The 25,206-nt window shown below is 38.9% G+C and overlaps 1 protein-coding gene across 1 annotated transcript in view; it reads left to right on the forward strand.

The window, feature by feature from the left end:
• The window catches only part of EYS (eyes shut homolog), an 872,029-nt gene that overhangs the window by 834,158 nt on the left and 12,665 nt on the right, over positions 1–25,206 (forward strand). The window contains exons 45-47 of the mRNA XM_056343434.1: positions 920–1,094; positions 8,306–8,478; positions 24,985–25,146. Coding sequence (XP_056199409.1) covers positions 920–1,094; positions 8,306–8,478; positions 24,985–25,146 — 510 coding nt within the window. The remainder of the gene's footprint in view (positions 1–919; positions 1,095–8,305; positions 8,479–24,984; positions 25,147–25,206) is intronic.

The raw sequence follows: 25,206 nt of genomic DNA on the forward strand, positions 1-25,206 counted from the left end.
TGGCACTCAATCATCTCTATAAATAAATTCTTACAATAGTCCCTGAAATATATTTGGTCTGTGACAACTATCATTTTTCCAAACAATTCTTTTCTGTATTTAAGGACTTAACATAAACTAGGGACCGTTTCCCATCAGTAATCTGGATGCAGCTGTACTGTTACTGGAAAGTAATAAAAGTTTGATAATAAAATCATGACTACACCAGGTCACTTGCCCACAGGACCAAGTAACAGACTCTAGAAGTGTTTACCTTTATTAGTATACATTAAATTTTTGAATTATTTTCTGACATTAAGGGCCTAAAAGAGCATCATGCATCTACTTTAAAATGTGGTCATGTGTGACATGATCTGTGTGTACCAGGGACTGAAGCATTCACTTAGGAAGGGGAGAATCTGGGTCTTTCCCTGAAAGGGTCCTTTTCAGCCTAAGGAAATCCAAGCCCACATTCCCTGCCTGCATTATATTAGTCAGTGAACTCTGGATTCTTACAAATTTTACATTAAACAGACTTCTTGGTGTCTGTTCTTTTTTTCTAGGTTGTTTTTTTGTAGGGGTTTTTTTTGACTGCTTTTATCTGATATAGGTGCATTCCTGTAAGATTATGTGTGTGTAAACACAAAATTGCACTTAGTCACTCCTCTGTCACTGACTTTGTATTCTATTCCTTGAGAAATTGTTTTTGTTATTTTACCTATTATTAAATGAATGAACTTAAAATCACCCACTCATTTGCCTGAACAGAAAATAGACAGCATACCTTTAGCTGATGTAGATAATACGATTGCCCATCCACTGAAGACATTGTGGTGGAACCCATTCATTGAGGTTTGACACTGCCCTTGTTTGTTTGGTTGGTTGGTTTGACTCCTGTATCTGTTTTAAATGTCATTTGTTTTTTCTTTCTACTTTTGAGGTTGCATTTTTGATGTTCAAGTTCGCACCAGCATGAGTCAGGAGTTTAAATCACCAGGCACTCCAGAAGGTCACCCTAATTCTGGTCGCAGTGTTGGACAATGTGAAGACTCCCCATGCAGTTTAATAAAATGCAGAAATGGTGGGAAGTGCAAAGAAAGTGGCTCTACTGTTTAGTAAGTATATTATTTTTTTTTTGTAGACTAGAGCATAGACTGATCTCTAGACTAATAACTATGGTAATTCAGTGGCTTGATAACTGAAGTCTTCAGGAGCTTTTATTTATGTTATTAGAAAGAAAGAAAACTGCTGAAAGGTTCATTCAGTTACACAGATAATTTTAATCTTACATTACTAAAATCAAAACTAAATTATTAACATTAAGTTAGGACACTTCCTGGGGAGCTTTTTAAAGAAATTCCATGGACTGGTTCTGCTCCACTGAAGTCACTGGTATCCAGACTTGCTACAAAATGCATGGGAAGAACTAGATGTGTAAGAAAGACACTTCTTAAAAACTAAGTGAGCAGCCTAGCTAGCAGACAACAAATAGCAAAGAGGAGAGCTTGGCTTCTTAATGTCCGAACATGGCTAATGGGGCAGAAATAGGTGACTTCTGTTTCCTGGAAATTAATATTTTCACCTAAGAACACATTTATGGAGTAAACCACTGAGTGCCCAACATCAGAAAGTTCTAAGCCAGTTTAAATCCTTAGGAGCTTCCTTACCTAGCAAATGTGCGTCCTTTTCTCCTGCTCAGTCTCTCCCTAATACACACAGTTCTCTGTGTCTCCAGTTGTGATTTCTGTGGATGCTTTCCTGACTCTCAAGTGCACCTACTCTGGTCACATTTCATGCCATTCTCAAGCGTTCATTTACATTGCCTCTCCAGATCTGCTGGCTGGTGGGAGATCTTCTTAATCCATTTCAATTAGAACAAGGTGTTAGTAAGGATCTCATGTTAAAATTGTTTGAATTATGTCAGTTCATCATATAAACTGTTCACCTGGCTGACCTACGGGATAATAAGTGATGGCAAGGACAGCTGGCTCAGAAGACAAGTCTATGGTCATTCGGGCTTCATCGCTAAGTGTGGGTGGATCTTAGTGTCCAGGCTATAAGGCATACAAGAAGGAAGTATATTTGCATTTCCAAATTGCTGTTGTGTGTCAGCACTGCTATTATAATAAATCTTGCTGTTAAACACTTCGTAACTCAGCTGGAAAACCTTTGCTGAGGAGTTGCTGAGGAGCACTTCACATTTTAAAAGTATCTGCCAAGATTAATTATACTTTCTTCCCCTCATGTGCTTCCACATGTATTCATTCATTACATGTATTTGCATTTTTTTTTAAAAAAAGCGAAAAGCGCTGATTTAAAACATCTGAAGACATTGACTGAAAACACTGCAAACAGCAAGACAGGTAAAAAAAAAAAAACAGGCTTTACACTGTGGAGCCTCTGTGTATGATTCTTCTTGAAAACAACAAGACCTGTCCTGTTGTGCTACAAAGAAAAGACTTTGCCTACCTGTCAAGCTAAGAACAATCTGTGTGTTAGAAAGAGAATTATATGGTAATTGGTTTTGCTGCCCCAAGACAAATCTTCAAGAAAACCTGTACAAAACTAGTGCTTCTAAAGCTAGTAAGGCTGTACCAAAATTTGGAAAATTCACCCTTGAGATGCAGCATGCAGTTCCCTCACCATTACCCTTGCAAGCAGTAATGAAGGAAATGCTTTGAAAGACAGAAATTGGGATTGCTTTCCAGATGTTGCACTACAGTATGCCCCAACTATTGCACTTTGCAGGATCCTTCCAGAACTGTTAAACCTTTGACATTCATAGTGTTTGATCTTCTGAGGAATGAGAAAAAGAGAATGGCATTTTTTTCACTTATGAGCATATTAGAGGAGAAAGAAAACCAAACCTGCAGGAAAACAAATACCAGAAATGTGGGCTGAAGCATGCCACTCTCATCTGCCCACTTACACAACCCTAAATCCTTGCTTCAGTAACTTACCCAGCTGTACTAAGTCGTCTTAATGTCTACAAGGTACAGAGCCGCTAGAGAACATTTGAAAACATCTAGAGTGGCAGCTGGTGACATAGCTACATTGGAAGCTTGATGTTATAGGCAAAGGTCTTTTTCATCATTATAGTTTCATAATTTTTATTTCAGATTTGTTCAGGGATTGTTCTAAAATTGTGTGTATGTGTAATTTGGGTTTTTGGGGCGGGTTTTTTTTGTTTGTTTGTTTGTTTTTAATTTGTAGTGACCTACAACTGAATTATATTCCTCTCCTCATATTTCAGGACAGCTAGGTTTTCACAGACTATGCATATATGCATGCATGTACCTGTAATGGCCACTTTTTTTCCTCTCATAAAAAAGTGAAATATTGCCAAAGACGTGTGGATGTAGCGTGCATGTAATTTTTGTGAATGTATAGTAGCTGTCAATACCATCTCACATTTTCTCAGAGGGAACTTCTTTCTGTTTTCAAATCATCTTGTGTTCCTCTGAGAAGCAGAGTCCTTGAGGGAACTGGATCTGTGTTTAAGCATTTTTTCTCCTGAAATGAGATCTGTCCAGAGGGTTTTGTTGCTGTTTGGAGCTATTTTTATGTTTTGTTTTCACCATCCTGCAAGAAAGTGTTCAATACTCTTAAGCTGTAGATTCCTTTGCTGTATGGATAATGCTTTGATTTAAGTAGAAGCAGAAATAGACAGCATTAAACTTTACATTCTAGCCAGTAACAGAGCACAACTACTATGTTTTAACAAAGTAAAGAGGAAGTATTTGAATAAGAAATTAAGAAATTTATGTTCAAAGGACAATAATATCCTCCAATATTTTATTTATTGCACAGAATCATACAAAATAGAAAATTACATATAACAAGGTTGTCTATGATGTGTTATGGCTAGTGCTTCTTGGTGAAGTAAGAGAAAAAGTATGTCTTGTGTGCGCTTTGAAAAGAACATCAGACGTAATGGATAGGATTCAGTTTGCTAAATGTAAGCCTGGATAGACCGTTTGGCGTTCAGCTGCTGCTTCAGAAGACCTTAGGACTTGCTGAAGTGTTCTGTTACATCTCTAAGCTTCGTGTGGATTTCTCAGCACTCTATAGCTTTCAAATGGCAGTAGCCACTTAGGTTTAGGAAATTAAATATACCTCTATATGGTAGAGGGATGCCCCATAAAATGAGCTGCTGTAGTTTCATTATTAGGTTAGGTTAAATTAGAACCAATTTTCAGTGCAAAGACAGAACCAATATTCAATGCAAGGACATATTTTATAGTTTGTAAGGGATAAGGTATTTTTTACTTTAATTGTTATGGTTTAGATCAGTAAAAGTTTCTACTCTTGGGGAAACACCTAATTTGGCTTAATGGGACGCTTTTACGGCATTCCACTGTTCTCTTTGTTTAAATAATGTTAATTTCTTTCCAGTCTTAATTTATTCAGACTCCATTTTTACCTTCTAGCCTTAAGATAGACTGTTTTCTGTTAATGCTCTAGTTTTCCACTGCCTGAATTTAAAGCCACTTTTATTTTGAGATCTTGTCCATTGCTCAGCATCTTTCAGTTTCAATACAATACAAATTTAAGAACTATATGCAGAAAACTCCAGTAGTTTAGGTAACCTGATGTGGCCAGTACAGGCCAATATGAATTTGAGATGTCCTGCATTATCTGAGAAACCCATACGATGTTGACAAATGTGACAGTTGCTCATGAAATAGTAGTCGAAGGCCAAATGAGATACCCTAGGGAGTTTCACATGACACTAAACATCTCCCTGGTCTCAGGTGGACTAACTAATTAGGTAAATTCATTGAGCCTCTGATCTCCATTGAGTATATGCCCATCTTATATCTAAAGACCTAAATTCAAGTGTCTGAATTTGCAGACCTGAATCACTCCTTTACTGGCTTAAGATTACTTGATGACATTTTAAACATATTTTCTATGTTTAATGTAAGAATGCTCTTTGTTTAAGAAACCACATTAGATATAATCAAACTTTCCAATTCCTTCACAAAAATCCTTTAGGACCTTTAGTTATTTCTCTGTAAAGTTCAAGAAATACTTCTGGTTTGATTTGGATTTTGTGTAGTAACATACAGACATATTGTTTACATACTTTGTAAAATGAAACTTTTCATGTTTTTTTTAAAATGTTGCCTGAATCTTTATATAATAAATTTCAGGGTTTGGTCTATAATCAACAATGACATAAGCTTGTGGTCCTTACTTATGTAGAAATTGTGTTACTTATTTGAGAGCTCAGTTTGGCTTTGGTAAGGGACTTTGAACCTGGAAAGCCATCCTATGAACACTTCATGATACTGTTAAGCATTTGACAAGAAATGAACAAGAAAAAGAAAAAGACATTAAGTTAAATCATACTTCAACTTCCTAAATACAAAGATTACAGAACTTAAAGTGTTATCTGAAATTTTTAAAATCCAAAGTGATGTTTTGTTGTATTTCTCTGAATTTGAGAGTTCTTGCTTCCTGACTGGCTGACTTTGCCATGTATATGCTATGACATGCACCCTTTTAAGAGCCCTTGGCGAAACTAGGGGATTCAAGATCATGCAATTTCTTCTCAGACATGTGATCTTAGTTGTATATGAAAGCCTTACTCTCTTTTCTCCATCTAAAAATATGTCATAGAAAAAATAAGAGACATTTTGGCAGTTGCTCTTGAGAAACTCAAAAACTGGAATATAGAAGAATTGGTTTAATCCATGTTCTTCAAAAACCCTGAAAACAGATAAGTATCTTGCAGTGAGATTTGACTCCTAAGACACATAAACTTGGAGTGGCTCCAGGTGAGCTAAATGTTTAAGATCCTGTCACAGTCAGTGGAGGTCCAGACCTTTCCATTTGTCTAAACATTGGCATTCTAATGGCACAGATCCTGGGATACCTTTTCTGGTCTTTACAGGGTGTCCAGAAGACCACTAGTCATCTGCAGTTCTTCTGTCTTACCTGTCAGTTGCACACAGATCTCTCAGATACACCTTGGCATGTCAGGTGGCACTAAACACCTGCGTTGAGGCAACTGAATGCAGCATCTCATCACTGGAGTCATGCATGTATTGGTTTGTCGGGTGGATAGCGCTCCAGTTCCCCTGCCTGTTTCAGCTGAATCACCACTGATTAGCATATGAACTCGGGCACCTGCTCGAGAATCCCACCGCCTAAACTTGAGCATTCGGTGATCTCTGTCAGAATCCTGTCTCCCTGGTCTCAGGCTGCTTCTCTCGCATACTTCTAGGGAGGCAACTGGAGACCATCCGGGCGCCTAAAGTAACATAAAATTAGGTGTCTTGATCTCAGAATGAGTCTCACCTCTTATATCTAAAGAAATTCAAGGAGCATCTGGATGATGCTCTTAGTCATATGATTTCATTTTAGGTAGTCCTGTGAGGAACAGGGAGTTGGATTCAACAATCCTTATGGATCCCTTCCAACTTGAAATATTCTATGATTCTAAATGAGTCTTTAAATCCCTAAGAGTCAAGGCACTAATGATTTTGCAAACCATTGGATTCTCTTGGTCTGGAAAAACTGTAAGCAACCACAACTGAGAAAACTAGATCGGCACAGCGGGCCACACGATGGAAAGGATTTTAAATGCTGCCACTTCCCCTATCTCTCTAAAGATTAGGAGATTTTGGATCTAAACTTCTCAACCCCAGCCCAACTTGCTTGGAAGTGTTAAGTGGAAGAGGTTACATTTGTTCATAGACCTTTGCCACTGTAGGCCACAGTAAACATGTTCAGCTCTGTGTAAATAATTTTCGAGTCATCTAAAAGTCTAACTTTTATTCAGTCCTAAAAGACAAGAATGAAAAGAAACTTAGACATATGCAGACACAAGGAAGGGGAAGGGGAAGAAACTAGGTGTATGTCCAACAGCAGTAGCTTCAGTTCCAAACACCCAGCTTCACAGTCTGAGAAACGGACATTTATTTTTTTTTTGGGACTCTGGGAATTAAATTACTTCCCCTTCTCAGTATGTGTCAAAGCATAACATTTGTAGCTGAGACAGAAAGCATTGTGATGGTGACTTTGATGAATTGAGGTGCTTTTGCTTTTGCAAGGTCCTGTCCTCTTTTTCCCTTCATTCCAAATAGCTGTTTATCACTCTGAAGGGCTTGGGCTGTGCTTTGTTTAGATGTTGTTGTCTGATCTGAGAGTTTGGTGAAACAGCAGGGTTTCACAGACTCCTCATTTTGTTTTACCCAGAAACAGTGGGCTGATTAATAAAGTGTGAGTGACTGAAGAAAAATTCAAGATTTGCACATATACAAAAAGATGTGAGCTAAGAATTGATCAAAATATATGAGGTTTCATTCTTAGCCTTGAGAGTGAAAACTTCCAGGGAAAATCTGTAAGTGCTTTTATTCAGGGGAACGATGTTTTTATCATAAAGTGTCACTAAATTCTAAAATGCAAATAAGTTTAACATATTTTATTGTAACTATATTGAAACTTTCTTTTGAGTAAGGTGGACATTTTTAACATCAATGCCAAGTGTCTTCTGTATTTAACAACTTCTATAGAATTCGTACTAATTTTAAATTTATAGGTTAGTGTGAATTTTATAATTATATTCTCCTGGCCTAAATGAAAGAAAGGCATGAAGAGTAGTGGACACTAAGAAGTCCAATGATTCTATCAGTTTAGAGAATTTGCTTATGGCATAGGTTTACAGTCATAGATACATAACACTCAGGTTGCCACCTCTTTCATGGTCAAATCCACTGTACTCTTTTCCATCAAGTGCTTCACCAAACCTACCTCTGATGTGCCAGTTACAAGAATTTAGCAAATTAATAATGGCTAAGTGAAAGGCAGTTGCTGACATTAAAAAGCTAAAATTTGGAATTGTTAGCAGTTCCCTTATACTGGCATCTGGTTATATTTTTATGGCTGCTCTTCACGGCTCTCCTTTCCCTGTTAATGTCCACTTTGAATCCTCCTAGTTTAGGAAGCCAAGGCTTTTTTGAGTTATTTGTATTTCCCTGTTAATGTCCACTTTGAATCCTCCTAGTTTAGGAAGCCAAGGCTTTTTTGAGTTATTTGTAGAGCAAATTACTTTTTTTTTTTTTTACGGTTGCTAATACTGTAATGCTAAGATTCAAAATAAAATGTTTCCTATTAAGTACATTTTTCTTTCACAATAAAACAAATATATCAAAAAGTTAAAGGAGAGTATGTGTTACTACACTTTCTGTTAACTGTTTTGTATCACATGACTAAATACAGGTATACAGTCGTGATAATCTCGATTACATTGCTACTGACATGTTGATTTTGTTTTGGTAATGATGTTGCATTCTTTCCTTTCACTTACCCACCCTAGCTGTGACTGCCTCACTGGATGGAAAGGTGCATTTTGCACAGAAACAGTGTCAGTATGTGAACCTGAGCACAATCCTCCACATCTGTGTAAACAAGGCAGTACCTGTGTGCCGCTGCCTCACGGCTACGTATGTCACTGTCCTCTTGGAACAACCGGTACCTATTGTGAACAAGGTATGTCAATCGGGTAGTACGTGGTACAGACAGTTATGCAATAATGCCTAGGTGGAAAACCACAGTATTTTGTACTGTATCAGTTAAATATGACATAAAGACACAAAGTACAAAATAGATTTTATTTAAGAAAGTGGTGTTCCTTTTTATTAGAAAAATCAGGTAATTTAAAGCTATGAGTTGTTAGATACTGTTTTCCAACAGCTTACTTCTAACACCATTTGTTCCTTCAATTTTTTCACATTGTTCAACCAAATTCACGGGCAGCACGGCATTATCAGATACAGAGGGGACAGGAAGCATTGCAGAGCAGCGTTGCAGTGCTTAGTTCAATTCCCAAGCTCACCATAATGAAAGATGTTGAGAAATACACATAAGAGCTCAGCAGTACACTTCTGAGTACGCTTCGGAAGTAGGAAGCATCTGAAACCTTATCCAATTTCTACCGACACTAACACTAACAGAGAGGTTCTTGTTGACTTCACCAGCTATTGGGTAGGGATGCACTGAGAATGATGATAGAAGACACAAACATCACTGTAATGATCTTCAAGTTACATTCTCCAGACAAATGACTATTCAAAATTATCCCTGGCTTTCTTCCAATGTGTCACCCTCAAAATATGTCCTCTGTTTGCCAGGTTTGCATTTCTTACCCTCATATATAGGAATCCTTCATCTGTCTGTTTTCTCTCTGAGAGACTGCAGAAATGAATATTCAGCAGAGTGGATGCATGGGTGCTACAGGCATAGAGACTTTTCCTGCAAGTGTCTGAAGCACCTCTGTGTGCAAGGAGGCATAGTACAGCCCGCACTCTCTATTCTGCAGCTCTTAGATTCAAGTTAATGTTGCACAAGCTTATGTTTTTCCTTCAAGGAGGTCTCCATACATCTCTTGAAGAGCTCCAGTTACTGTTAAATAGCTCCCTTTTCAAACTGCCTGTCAGGGTTCAGCCTCCCCTGTGCCTGCAGAGCAAGTTTCAAGCACAAAACTGACCAGATGAACTGCATTTGACCCGATTTGCAGTCCTCGCCCTACAGATGGGTACAGTTTTAAAATCCCGTTGCAGAAAGCACTTGCGGTTGGTAGGCTCAAATCAATGAGAATATAGCTTCTAGAAAGTCGTCGTTAAATTCTTTATTCCATGTAAGAATGTACTTGCTCTGTTGCCTCTGCTGCAACAGCTTTTCAGGGCTCTTCATATGAACCTTTCAAGTTTGAATTCTTATTTCAAGTGAGGTTTTCAAAAGTAATGCCATCTGGATTCAGAACACTGATCACCAGGGCATGTGCTATACATAAAGCAGGTAATTAATCAGGTGAACATTCCTCTTTCTGGTTTCAGAATAGATTTGGATCTTCTTGTGATGGCTGCTATTACCAGTACAAATAGTTTATATCTGAGCTACAGAAAATTGTATTTCTTGTAGATTGTCATCCTTTTACTAATTCCTCCACCTGATAAACACATTTGAGGGTTCCTCTCTGTTTTATTTAAAAGCTTTCTTTTTATGAATATGGAGTATGGGTCCTGACCAAACTCTTTGCCCTGCATTTCACCTTACTCTGGCAGAATAATGAATTATCATGAGATTTTTCAAAGCGCAGTTTGCACTTTTAGTGGATAGCAAATTGCTAAAAAACTGCTGCTTATCAAGATTGAATACCTCATCTCTGGATTGATGGTGGGTATTGGAGCCAAAAGAGACAGAGAGCAATGAACAGCCCAAGGGACTAGGAGAGAACAAAGGGTAATTAAATGATGGAGACTAATGAATGTGCAAGAAAGAAAGAAAAAAGTGTGATAAAAAGACAGAAGAGATTTATGAGGCAAGAAAGCAGAGGAGAATAACAAAGAGTAAGAACAAATAGGGCTTTACCAAATAATAGCAACTGGTAAATACAGTACAACCGTACGGACCGCAGAGGAACAAGTCAGGTGAAGTGAGTAAATGGGGCAGTAGGGGTAGAGCCACAATCATAAGGAAAAGTACGCTGACCACAAATGTTAAGGGTACTTAAACATAAGCGGACAATAATCAAGCACTAACTTATCTAGCAAACGCTAAAAATTTGGTTCTTTGTGACCTATGTACATGAGAGATGAAGGTGTATGTGCAAATGAGGATATAACTGTTCTTAAAGACTAATGTGATGTGTCTTGCTCAGAGCAGCAACTCAAACCGCCAGAATTGCAATGACTGTCAGAACAGGGATATGGCAAATGATGGTTAAGCTTTAGAAGTTGGAACTGCACTAACAAGTGTTCAGTAGTTGGAAAAACTTAAGTTACAACAAGAGTAAACCCAGGGAGAGCAAGATCAATTAAAGAACACAGTTTTAATGGCTCATATGACCTGAAATTCATAGTTATTAGTTGGTCCACCTTAATGATGCTCGTTGCCAAAGTGTAAATGCTTCAGCAATATTCGCAGAAGGTTGCAATAAGATGTGTATTAAATCATGTATTCTAGAGGAACTGAGAAGAAATCCACCTACTTGATGAAGAGAGGGTAGCAGTTTCAATTACCCTCCATTTCCTATAGCCTGTACATGATCAATTAATATTCAGCAAGTAGTACACAGGTATTTGTTGGTCTGACACTCTGAGAACAAATATTTCATTGTGTATTTCAACCTGCCAAAGCAAGTGCCAGGGCTTGCTTTTCTAGAAGAAAGATCAAGAGGTTTGGCAGGTAGGCAGCACACTGGTGGCTGAAGTGCAGTAGGAGGATGCACACGAAATTGCAAGACCTACTTTGGAAAGACAAGCATCCATAAGGAGCACTAGGAAGAGAGGATTGGGTTGGAAATTGGGTGTCCAAGGAACAAAGCCTTTTCTGGCAAGGCAGAGTAAAGCATTAATTCTAGAATAATTTAAAGCTCCACTTCTTGCTTGTACTGTGTTGTCCAAGCCCCTTAATGCTCATAAGACAAGATGGTTCTTCAAGTGTGTTAGGTTTCTAAAGGTATCACTGATCAACAATAACAGATTAATTTATACTGCCAGAAATAGAAGTGGTTGTAATGAAATTGGAAGGAAGTTAAAAATGTATGTAGGAGTCTTTTTTTTACTTAGTGCTAACATTGCCAACCGGACTTAGACCACTTCTAAGACTGTCACTTCATGACACATGAAGCAACAGATCATTCTGTTCCACTGGTTTGAAAATCCAAATCCTGAAGTGCTTAGATGACAACTTAACCACAAAGATTAGGGGTTTTTAAAGTGGTTAAGTTTTCCAGGACACCAAAATATGATGTTATTAAAATCTTTGGTTCATTTGACTTAAAAGTTTGCAACTGAAGTACCAGACAACTCTAAATTGTCTTCTGATTAAGAAGTGAAGCTTCAGCCCAGAGCAGCATGTAATTTAGTCTAGTTATTTCATTAACACACAATGTTCAAAACCAACAAGAAGTTTCAGCTCCCAGCACTTTTTCTGGGGAGTCTACTGCATGGTTTTGAACACCAAATTCCAGCTTATTCCATTCGGCCCAATGAGTACCTTTGTAATTTGGTGTCTCAAAGGGTTTCTGAAGAGGGAGAAATCTCTTAAGGACCTGGTTGTTTCAACTCTCCTGCAAATATATAGTAGACCAATTGGCTTCCGTATCATTACTGCTCCGAGAAAAAGTGGCCAGGATCAACTGTCAAGGATGATTCTTCCTAGGGAAGAAGCAACAGTCTAAAACCCTTTTACTGAATATAGTTTGATTTGTAGGACATCATTATATATGTGAACATAGTATCTTTTTAATAACTAGCAATTATTAAGAGAAGTAAACACTAAAAATACAGACTTCTTATCCATAATGAGCGTCTGCAATTATATTCTGCTCTCTGCTAAACTACATCTCTGCAGGTTATTCATCTTATAAGAACAGTGTCCCTGTGTGAGGCCGGTAATCCTGTCTGTAGCAGTGGCCAATAATGAAGGTGTAGAGAAAAGTTTAATAAAGCAACTATATATAACACCTCCCTGAAGTAGTCTTCTAGCATCCAAAAATTTGTGGCTTATCTTTTTTTTTTTCTCTTACCATTTTTTAAATGGATTAAATCAAATCCATCATCTAGACATAAACAGTATCACTTAAGGCAGTGGAAAACTTGAGAAAAAACAAATTTGGAGTCAATGAAGTTCTGATATTCTGTTAAGCACTGAGATATATTTACATATTAGCTAGAATTCCTCTAGATACTAAACATATTAAATTTATGTCCTAGATAATTTACTCAATTTTGCAGAGGAATGAAGAAGGACTACAAATTCAGAGTAGTTAATTGTGAGATTTCCCAGACCTGGTAATATTCTCACTTAAAGGGACAGCAATGTAATATTTGAAAGATCCTATAGATGGCAGTATTGGAGAGGAATTGCCAGTGGCTAAAACAGCTTTCACTACACTATTTCTATACGTTTAAAATTATTCAGCAGTTTTCTTTAGCAGGATAATTTTTTGCCACATGCTTTAGTAAAATCTATTAAAATAGTATCTTGACTTTAAGGCATCATAATGGAAAGCTACTGCCCTTTTTACAAAGAAATAAGTTAGTGAATAAATTTCTTCATCTAGGTAGTAGTCTCTGAATTCCATAGCTACAAATACTGCCTGTCCATGTACAGCTCTTGAAGAAATGAAAGCAAATGTAAAGAGATTTCCATTGTTCCATCCTCAATTTAATGAGATACTTGTTAAGCAATAAAGCCATTTCCTTGATGAACAAATGGCAAACAACTTCCTTTGGCCATGTTTGTTAGCTCAAGTTAACTTTCTAAATATTCTGATATCAAATTCCATTATTCTGATTTAAAACTACAGCAAATTTTTGAGAATACCTAATAAACTGACAGAAAAAAAAGTAACAAGAATTCTGTAGCTATTTAATCCATCTCCATAATCGTGATGAATTAATGAAAAATGGAAGAAACTAACTTGGAATAATTTTTACTATAAAGATCTCTTTCTTTCTGCGTAGTCTAGGACATTACTTGACATATTTTGACTGCTATTGTAAGACAGATTAATTCACAGTACGATTTAGCTCAAGACTTTCACATGACAAGATATCGTCTATACAAATGCTTGAGCACATATCCATGCATGAGTGCATTTGGTGGATTTATCTGACGATGTAATTAGACTTGCTGGCTTAACGCACAAACTATTTCATAGTTATTATTTGGAAGTTTGTGTTTCTATGTCTAACCATTTAAAGGAGAACTGCAGGCAGTTATTAGTTTGTTGTTTTGAGTCACATTGACTATTGTGCTCTCATAGTCATTTAAGCAACAATGGTCCCATCAAGCATTCTATTTCCGCTATCATTTTCAGAAACCTTGTGGCAACAGTGAGAAAATTTTTAAATAGAAGCTTCAGCAGTCATGTCCCATAGGATAAAAGGTGCTGTTAACGTTTTACCTAAAAAGCAATCTAAGCTTTCAGATTTATCAGTAACAGTCCATTAAACTTAATATTCATGGTAGGCACAAGTAAGCATGCATTTGTAATATTCATTTGTATAATTTAAAATGTTGAGTAGAATGAAGTGAATTGCCTACTTAAATACATGGCATGAATTAATCCTATATAAACTCAGGTGGAAGTCATGCATGACAAAGTGAAGGAACTGATATGCAGTACAACACTAATGCTGTCCACGCCAAGTCAGCCACGAGTGACGTCGTGTCCTAATAAAAATTCAGTCATGCATTTACTCAGCTGAGTAAGAACAACTAGCACTAGCAAGATGGCTCTGGAATTGAGACTTCCTCTATGAACATTAATGATTCATAAGTCATCTTAATTTGTGAAGGTGTTCAGAGTTAGAAACTGTGTCAAGGGTAGGAACTGGTTTTAAGGGCAAGGCACCTAGATTTAAGTGTCTACATGTGAGTTCAGTATGTAAGTTCCCATTATGAATGTCTAGTCAATAGAGTCGGTAAAGCTATTTAGCTAATAAGCTTTTCTAAATGTAGATGGTTAGTGCTGCTTGAGATGCTCTGGCATTCAAACTTCTATCCAAAAGATCCAGCACAGGACCTGTGCCTTTCTGGAATGGCCTATGAATAAGGCAATAGGGGTCGTGAGAAAACAACAGTGGGTACTTGCGTTTAGGAAACGGAGTGGAGCCTTGGAAGAGAGGCTATATCAGGATAAGATGAATCTCTTTCTAGATTTGTTGAATGTGTTGCATAGTGATGCTATTCGGTTGCCTGAAAATAGGGCCTGGTTACATGCTGCCATATATCCCTCACAGCTTCTGTAGAGGAATGAAGGCAGTGGGTTTGTTAACATTGATAACATGCAGCTGTGGCCTTGCTTTGAAGGCAGTGGGTTGATTGACATGGATGATGTGCAGCTGTAGCTCGTTCCTGCAAAGTGGTTAAATAGCCCTGAGGAGTGTGGGAGGAAGAGCCTGTAGAAGGAAGACTCTTAACATAGCTGAGATAAGGAGGAGTGTGATCTGGTTGGGCCTCTGGAGGATGGAGAAACAGCGTGGACAGTAGAATCTGGCCCACGGTAAAGCCTTGTTGCAGCCTGATAGTTTGGGTTGTGCTGTGACAATTGGTGCTCCGGGTGAGGCAAAATGGTTTGGACTCAAACTGTGACAAATGGTGCCCAACATGGGGCAAACTGATTCGGACATTTGAAGTCTGTGTGAGACCATGGGTAAAAAAACCTGTGACAGTGGTGCCCAATGTAGCTGAGACAAGTGGGGAGAGCCTGCAGTCTGGATCACATAACAGACACTGTGAGAGGTGAGCCATTAAGGGCTACTTGATATGGTGTGTTGTAATATTTGTTGTCCACTGTAATCCAAATGGCAGCTATTGGTGCCTGACATAGCTGGGTACTAATTAATATGGGTGCATAGGTTTCATCAGAGGAAAACTTTGTTAACAATGTTTATAGATATATTTGGGGAAAAAAAGTCATAAAGTATGACAAGATGGCAATAAGAACTTTACTGGTGTGGTGCAAAATAAATGATATGCCAGTTATGCTGAAAAATGTCTCTAATGTTCAGACATGGTAAGGCACTGGAAAGTTACTTTTTGAGGGTGCCTTGAAGGGGAATAAAATTACAATGGCATTGTTAACAACATGGAGATGGGTCCTAGATTCAATAGAACAATTAAAAGTGGACAGAGAGACAAACTCTCTATTAACAATGCTTATGGATAATTTTGAAAAGAGAGGCATAAAGTATGATAAGACTGCAATGAGAATTTGGCTGGTATGGTGTATAAAAAATGATTCGCCAGTTATGACTAAGAAGGTCTTCAACGTTCAGACATGGAAAAGCACTGGAACATTACTTTTTGAGGCTGCCTCAAGGGGGGACAAAGTTGCTACAGCCTCATTAACAATCTGGAGATCGATTATAGATTCACTAGAACAATTAAAAGTGGACAGGGAGACAAACCCTATATTGACAATGTTACTAGGTATATTTGAAAGTAGAGACATAAAGGATGATGAGACGGCAATAAGAACTGTGCTGGGGTGGTGTAAAAAGAATGATTTGCCAGTTACAGCAAAAAATACCTCCAGTGTTCAGACAGGCGAAGTGCTGGAACATTACTTTTTGAGGCTGACTCAAGGGGGGACAAAATTGCAACAGCATCACTAACAATGTGGAGATTGGTCTTAGATGTATTAGAACAATCAAAAGTGGACAGGGGCATTAAGGCTGCAGTTGAAGCAGCCACATCCCTGGTTGCAGGGATGATGCCCGATAAGGTACCTTCAGTGCCGCCAGATTCTCCACCATCACCTGATCCATGCAGTTGGGTATTGGTGGGAGGAGTGGAGCAGCACTGGGTTGAGGGGGCAAAGATGGTTCCCTTCCAGGCGGCAGGAGGATCGGGCCATTGCCTCGTTGCCCAGCTGTGGTCATAAGACACCTTTGATAGATTTATTGGAGGAGACCTTGGGTCATGTTCAACAACTGGTCCAAGTTACAGCATCGGGACCAGATCCTGCCAAATTTTGGAGAAGGATGTGAGAGCATGTGCTCGTGGAAGGGGATATCGATGCCACAACCACCATGGGGGCAGAGTGTTAACCTGCCTAGTGCTTCGAAGGGACGGTAATGCTCCCCCTGAGTGGGAGCCTTTCAACTGGGTGATAAAAGAGTTAAGAACAGCCTGTATGCAGCATGGAGTAGGCTAGCCTTATGCTCAATCATTGTTATGTAGTATTTTCACAGCAGAGCCTACTGCTCATAATTGCTGTGCAATTGCACAAATTATATTGACCCCTATGTAAATGTGAATTTTTGAGTCGGATTGGAGGCACTTGGCAAATGAGCAATCATTGATGAATTTAGAATACCCCCAGGATGACACATGTTTTGGGGCGGGGGTTGCCCAACTGATGGGGGAGGCTCCGGTTAACTCTCCTCAGTTACAAGCTTGCCTACATCCTTTAGTCCTGCAGCAGGGCAAAGAGTTAGCTCTCCAAGCTTTATTGCAGGTCCCCAATCATGGCGCTCTGCAATAATTGTGGACCACAGTAAAACAAGGTCCAAATGAGGGCTAAGTTTTGTTCCTGGCTAGATTGAGAGATGCCTTAGACAAGCAAATAGAGAATGGGGCAGCTAAGGAAGCATTGTTACTCCAGTTAGCTAAGGACAATGCGAATGAGGATTGTAGGGAGGTTATTGCAGGCATGGCGAATCGCGTTCCCACCTTGGTAGAATTAATGGATGTATGTGGGAAAGTAGGCCCCACTGCCTTCCAGATGGAGCGTCTGGCAAAAACCTTTGCTGATGCAGTTAGGGTCATCTGTCACTGTTATGAATGTGGGCAGGAAGGTCAGTTAAAGGAGGACTGCCTAAAGCGATCAGAGCCAGGAAGAGCTGATGGTTCCGCTCTGGTATGCGGTCGGTGTAAGAGATCAGGGCATTTTGCCAAACAGTGTAGATCAAGGTGGCAACAGAGGGCAAGAAACGGGGGGAGAAATGGGGGGTGGGGGGGGGTGGGGGGTGAATTCTCCACAACAACCCCAGGCTTATGCAGTGAACTCACAGCCCCAACAACACGAAGCACTGGATTGGATGTCACCACAGTAATAAATTGAGCATGCTGTGGCTTGGATATTCTAATGTGACTGCACAAGGGCCCTGCAACAGATGATAGACATGGGGGGGGGTTGGTTAAAAACAAAAAGGGGAGAATTGTAGAGGAATGAAGGCAGTGGGTTGGTTAACATTGATAACATGCAGCTGTGGCCTTGCCTCAGTGGGCTGATTGACATGGATGATGCACAGCAGTAGCTTGTTCCTGCCAAGTGGTTAAATAGCCCTGAGGAGTGTGGGAGGAGGTCAGATGGAGGAGGAGCCTGGAGGAGGAAGAGCCCAACATAGCTGAGAGAAGGAGTGTGCTCTGGCCTCTGGAGGATGGAGGAACAGCATGGACAGTAGAATCTGACCCACAGTAAAGCCTTGTTGCAGCCTGCTAGTTTGGGTTGTGCTGTGACAAGCTTCCAGCTGCAGCAGGTCCTGTGCTGGCTGCTGTACCAGCCAGGCCCACATGGGTGGCCTGGATCTGCTAAAGCATCTCAGCAACAAGTAAAAAAAAAAAAAAAAAAAAAAACCTGTTTAAGCAACTGAATCCTGTATCATGTCATAGTTAACCATAATGGGTATTTTCATACCTATAAGTAATATATAGGCATTTAAATGTGTCTTAATGCCAAAAAAAATCATCCAATTGTATAGTAATCTACTTCCCTCTCTAAATTACTCTCTCAAACACTGTGCAGAGTACCAGCTTGCTTATACTCCAGTTCTCCTCAAAGCACACTTGCGCTGTTCTCAGAGTAAATAGTCGTATCTTGGACTGGAAGTGAAGATCTCAATTTGAAACTAATTAGCAAAGTTTGATATACTTAATTCTTTACCAATTGCTTTATCAGGCTGCACTGAGATACTCAGAGTCCCATCCAATGCCCTCATCTTCAGACAACTGGCTTCCAGTGCAGAAATGGTCCCACTGAGGGAATCTCAGACTGGGTGTTTCTTCTTCTTACAGTTTTCATCTTGAAAGCATCTTCAGAGCATTTCATTACCTAGAATAAACTTACTACCAAAGCTGGGCATGGATTAAATATTTGTAGATTTTTTGTATCACATTTTCCTAATCGCCTAGTGATTAATCATTCACTTTCACTATCATGATGCAAATACTTGGACCCATAGCTGTCATGTCCTTGAAGAATGTAATAAATGCTGAGCAGCTGGGTATGTAAGGTTTTTATTTTTTCTCTTGTCATCTAATGTCTTCTAGAAAATTCTTGTTTACAGAAATATTCATTGGACAGAATAAATGGAAATTATCCATATTCTGGCTATAATATCCATACCCTCAGATGCAAGAGAATAATGTTCAGATTTCTGGACCAGGTGATTTCCCAGTGCTGAGGCTTCACAGCTGCACCTGCTACAATTTGTTGGCTGACATGACTTACTCTTAGGCACTCATCTCTTAATATGTGTTGTACTGAAAGACTGAGATCTACTGTTTTGACTTTGGCTGCTAACAGCTATTTTAGGCTTTGGAAAACCAGAGATCTCTTTAGGGATTTAGCCATATGCTCCTAGATATTATTTCTTAGCTAATAAGCTCTCCTCTACTGTTAGCTACTTGATTACAACTGCACTGCAACAAAACCAAACAGAACTGTAGACTCCACTTACAAAACTGCAACCTTTTGTTCCAATATTGCTCTGAATAATTAATTGCCTTGGTCCCTTCTCTTCAGGGACAGCAAGGATTACTAATGGCTGAAGGTCTGGCAAAATTACAACTTTTATGAGTACATTGTTGTAACTGTTATATTCAAGTTGTGTTAATAATTGATACTTTTGTTTACATGCTCTAGTTGTTCCTGTACTAAAAATAGAAGTTGAACTAAGCTTTTCCTGCTGTACATGAATTAGTTTATAAGTTATGAAAAGTTAGCTCTTCAAAGATTAAATAAAAAGTGATAATTCAACAGAAAAACACATGTCTATTTAGATAAGGTGAAATGATTTTTTTAGTTTTTCCAAAGATTTACAGAGAAAAAAGTGCATGTAATATTAGTAATCTTTGAGCTACAACCTTAAGCAAATTACATCTTAAGATGAAGATTTCCATAAAGCCATATTTGTCATGGTTTTCCAAAATGAAAAAAGCAATTGGTGGAGCTGCTCACTCTCTATGAACAAATGAAACCACTGAAAATTTCTGACTGCTTAAAATTGAGTTTAAAGCTTTCAGGCAGATGTTAATGAAATGTTAGAGTTGGATTGTAAGTGCCAGGGTCCTGAGCACATCCACCCATCACTTCCTGATGATTTCTGTGCTTAGACTCAGAGCCAGTAGAGAGATGGGGCTGGCGTCTGGTCTCAAAGACAGCTTTGCTGAGAAGCCTCAGCAGGAGCTTCCTCCTACATTGCTTCAGGAGCAGCTTTTAATAGAGGCTCCTGCCCTTGATCCCTTGCTGAACTACGCTGCAGCAGCATTGCATGCAATGTCCATGCCTTGGCTGGCTATGTTGATCCGGACCTGGACTCTGACTCACAGTGTGACTTAAAGGCTTGACCTTGTCACTGCCTTGTCACTGTGGAACTGCCTGGTGATCTGGTCTTTGGAGCTGACCTGGCTGCTCCCATTGGGCCTGTCCTGCTCACCTCACTCCAGACAGGGCTCTGGCTGGAGACACCTCTGTCCTGCAAGCCATGATACAGCGCTTTTTGCCCTTGGCTCCCAGTTCCCAGCCTTCACTGCTCCCTGACAGTAAGCCTAGCTTCTAACGCCACCAAAAAACTACATAGTGAGACAAAATTACGGCTTGTGGGCAGGAGAGTAGATAAGTGACAAAGTTCTGTGAAAAATCTTGTTTGATACATTTAGTTGCAAAAAAGATTTGAGAGAAGAAAAGCAGACTGATATAGCTAGTTAGTACCTCAGACGGACCCGTCCATCCAAACCAATTTGGCCATACGGTTACCATGAAAGGCTGTCAGAGGTCTTGTCAAACACAATGCAAACAAAATTCACTGCTCTCAACTTGGCACTGAGCCACTCATCACCTCAGAGAAAGCTATCGGGCTGATCACACACAATTTGACTTTGTCACCATCTTGTCCTTTCTGTGCTTGGATATTGTGTTGAGGGGGTTTTGCTCTGTTATAGTTGCCAAGTGAGGATGACTGGTCTATAGGTCTCTGCATCATCTGCCTTGCCTTTGTTAGAAAGCCCTGTGGTTTGCCTTCCTCCAGTTGTCAGGAGCTTGCTGTGATTGCCATGGCCTTCCAGAGCTTATTGATAGCAAGCAGCTTCATGGTGATATTGGCCACCTCCCTCAGCACTCAGGGATGCATCCTGGCTGGTGCCCTGTGTATGTCTGATTAGCCGATGTGTTCCCAGATTCTTACTCTGCCATAGATAATGTTTCACTTCCTCAAGCTCAGTTACCAAGCTCCAGGACCTGGGAGGCCTGATCAGGCTTCACCAAGTAAAAAATGTGTCCAATGAGGCTTTGAGTGTTTTGGCTTTTTCTGTGTCGGTTGTTGCTAGGTCTCCACTCCTTTGAGGAGTGGCCTCGTATTTTCCTTCATCTTCTTGTTGGAAACCCTTCTTGTTTCCCTTCACATCCCTTGCCGGTTTCAATGCCTACCGAGTTTTGGCTCCTAACTCCATCCATGCTCAACTCGGGCACTAGCTCTGTATTGCTACCGGGCAGCCCAACCCTGCTTCCTCAGCCTCTGTGTTTCATCTTGGACTTTGAGCTCAGTTTTTTCATGTAGATCCACCGCACGTTTCCTTGACGTGCCGAACAGCAAAATAGCATGCTGAAAGTCTTGTGGTAACAAGCTGCTTGAAAAAACTATCAAAATGTGGACTGGGATGTGTACAAGCACTTCTGCTTCAATGGTGGGAATTGTCCTGCAAGAATAACCTAGAAAGTTTTGTTCATAACGGTTGAATAGGATGTGTGAGCACTACAGGGCTGATCAAATGAGGATAGCAGGAGGAACCTGAAAGGTATTAATGCTCAGTGGAGGGAAAGAAAAGCACACTTCAGCAACAGTACTTGCAGGAACTTTGTGTTCCCAGAGCTCTAACTGGCCTGAAGTGATTTAGTTTCTCTTGGTATCATTTAGAAATTTATACCTTCCTCAGATACTAGTAGTCAGCTTAGAAAAGTGAGTCATTAATCAGATACAGAACAAAAATGTTTGCTTAAATGCCCGTTGTGCTTACAATGCACCACACAGAGCTGAGCACCCTGGAGAGTAATGTAGTAGTTACACAGCACAAGTCCTACGAATTTAGCTTATAGGATTGGCAAAGACATCCATTCACCTCGTTTGTTTTAGCAAAGAGTTTTTCTGGACTAAGCATATGTAACACAGGAACTGTCTTGTGCAAGTTTAGCTGAGCTTCTTGCTTTCCTATCTTAGGGCTGAAAAAAAAGTTTGTTGCCAAGAAAACAACGGTGGAGTACCTCAGCATTTGACATGACATGTTAGTTTTTTGCATATGCCTGCCATAAAAGTTGAAAAGCTTAAATTGTCTTATTCTTCACCTTAAAAGTTTGTCTATCTATAGCTAAGATTTTGCAAAAATGAAATTTTATACTGATCATTTCTGTGCAGTGCAGTAGAGTTAAAGCATTCTGTTTTGAGATATGGGTGCACATTTCATTGTACCTGTCAAGTTGGGGTTTTTCCTGCATATAATCAGTACTTACAGCTTCTAAAGATAATTTACAAGCTAATTGGAAGTCGTTCTAGTACTTCCTGTAATTAGTCCTGCTGCATTGTGGCAAAATATATTGCTTTCTGACATTGGTTAAGCTATATTTATTGGGAATAAAACCACATTTTTAGCAAAATAGGAATAAAATATTTGCATCTTGGAAGTTTCAGAATGAAGTATATTAAATAGAATATTTTATGTTGTATCTATAACTCGGGACAATGCCTCCTTTCTAAAGCATTCTGACATTTGCTGCTGAAGATGTGTCATTTTGTAATAGACTGTTTGTAATTTAAAGCCATAGATTTAATTTATTCTCTGAGTGATACTATAAACCCACCTTTTTTCATCCTTCTCTCTCTGCTCCAAGGCTTTTTATCATAACAATCTTCCTTTCATATACCTTCCAATGGTAAGCAATGTAGCATTTCAATCCTGCTGCAGCTGAACGTTTTGCTTTCACACTAGTCATTGTCCATGCTTCCTTCATAAGCAGAAAAGAATTAACTACATCGACAAAGTGAAACTGAATCTGACACAAAGACTTTCAGATGCCTCACTGCACACTTCACCTGGTATAACCTTTTAAGCAGCGGGATATTTTAATATAAGCTTGACCACTGTGGCACAGTTCCATCATATCTGTCTCACTTTGCAAAAATTTGCTGAAAGCAGCCTGGCTTTCAAATGATGCATAAAGCAAAAATCTCTATGTACAAAATAATAATTTCTGATTGATTTTTAAATTCGAAGACATCGGTATAGGGATTACATCTTTACTAATGGAGAACGTTGTCTCTTACCTACTTAAAAAAATACAAGCACTTAAAAATCCTTATGGAAATTATTATTTTTTTCTTTTGTACCTGATAATGTTTGTAAGTTTTAGTGATATAAATTAGGTCCACCTAATCTGTACAGCAAATTTTATTATTATTTATCTTCCAGGGTAATTGCTACTCTTAAAAGTATTTTTATTTCTGTCAGCTTTTAAATATAGATGCTGGAAACTTCACATATCTGACATGATGTAATATATTACTACAGACACTGCCTAGCCTTGATTTCATAACAGCTATTATGATGCTTAGGATAGGAGTGATTTGCTAATGTAATGTGTTTGCATAAGAATATATGCATAGGTTGAATAACAGATCATCAAAAGCCTGATTCTGATCATTCAAGCATTTCATAAATCCATTATAACTGATATTCCAGAGATTAAAACTTAAAAATTCTCAGTAAGTCTAAAAGTGATGTTAAATCTACGGACCATCCTCAGAAGTATTAACTGTAATCCAGTGGAGAAAACGAACAAAAAGGCCAGTTGTATTGTTACTACCCATTCAAGAGGCATCCTCAAATCATGATGGTGGTAATAGGTGAGAGATCCAGATCCTGTATAATGGTGCGTCTGTCTGCTGGGAACAGTCCACCAGGAACACCTTGAATCCTGTTCTAAGAGAGGTGGTGTGACAAAGACAAATTACAAAATCTTGGACCGTGCTGACTGTATACCAATGTAATAACTAAGGCCCACCTGCGACAGGCAATACAAGGTGCAACTGGATGGCAAGTGGGTTAATGGGCAGATGCTGCGCAGAAGACTTGAGCATGGAAAGATAGCGTAAGGTTGCCTACGAATGCATGATGATAACAGCTTGAAGGTGTATTTCACTGCAAGCAAGTTACTGTAAAACCATGAGATCGGGAGCACCAAAATGAATAAAGATGTTGGTCTCTTAGAAGATAAACAGCATAGCTTCAGCAGGAAAACGGTGAAAAGTGAGTGGCACAGAACTTACAGTTCAGGCAATTAGTACTGCTGTTAAATAAGTATTAGAAGGGGTTTATCACATCCAGGTCTAAAGACAACCTGCACATCTAAATAACTTGACTCATTCCACTGAACCCACAAATATAGCAAACAACTACATGATAATGAATTAGCTAATTACATAATTATACCTCTAATATGTAATGTCATTATAGTGGGAAAAACTGGAAACAGTTTCAAGTGACATAGCACAGAAAAGTATAATCGGTTATCACTCGGCTGAAGGAACTTTAATCAGCCCGATTTCTTAGGGGTATCTGAACAACCAGCACTGAGAGAAGTGGAAAGACAGAATGATGTTGTGTGTAGCTCAAAAGTGCTACATTTTAAAAACAAAGTGATACATTGTCATCTTTATTGGTAATTGTGTGAAAGTGCTCCGTTTCAGAATTCAAATTTTCTTATTTTATAATCAAGCATCTCAGTATGATTATCTTAAAAACAAATTTCATCAGCAATTAATGAACACATTACACTTAAATGTACATTCTTATGATACACAGAGCAGTTCATTAAAAATCCTCCACTAAGGTTTTTATCTGTATGCTGAAGAAAGAAATGTTTATTCTGACTCCTGCAAAAGTATTTTGCATTTGAATTTTTAAACAATGTAAAATTTACACTTATATTTACTTGAAAATGAACACTAACAAAACCACATTTATTTTGCATTACAACTACAAGCTGGATTGTTAATGAAAATAAGGCACAGAGAAGACAAAGTGTCATTGATCTGTTACTAAGTTCTGTTCCGTATCTAGGTTGTGTTTAGTCTTTGGAAAGGGAAAAATTGGAAGCATTACGTACAACATTTATGACTATACAAAATAACTGCAGACAACTGGTGCTGTAATAATGCAGTCCTCTCAAAATATCTTTCAGAAGACATTTCCTTTTGTATTTTTCAGGTATTTCCATTAGTGATCCATCTTTCAGAAGTAATGAATCATCGTGGATGTCATTTGCACCCTTCTATATCCGGCATAAGACCCATATCAAACTGCAGTTTCTGCCTCTGTCTCCAGATGGTATCCTGTTTTACACTGCACAGCATTTGGGTACTCAGTCAGGTAAGGATATTCCAGCTTGCTGGTATCTTACACCCAGGTACTTTTTTGGAAAAGAAAGGA

Source organism: Falco biarmicus, chromosome 6, assembly GCF_023638135.1.
Source record: "Falco biarmicus isolate bFalBia1 chromosome 6, bFalBia1.pri, whole genome shotgun sequence".
Classification (NCBI taxonomy): Eukaryota; Metazoa; Chordata; class Aves; order Falconiformes; family Falconidae; genus Falco; species Falco biarmicus.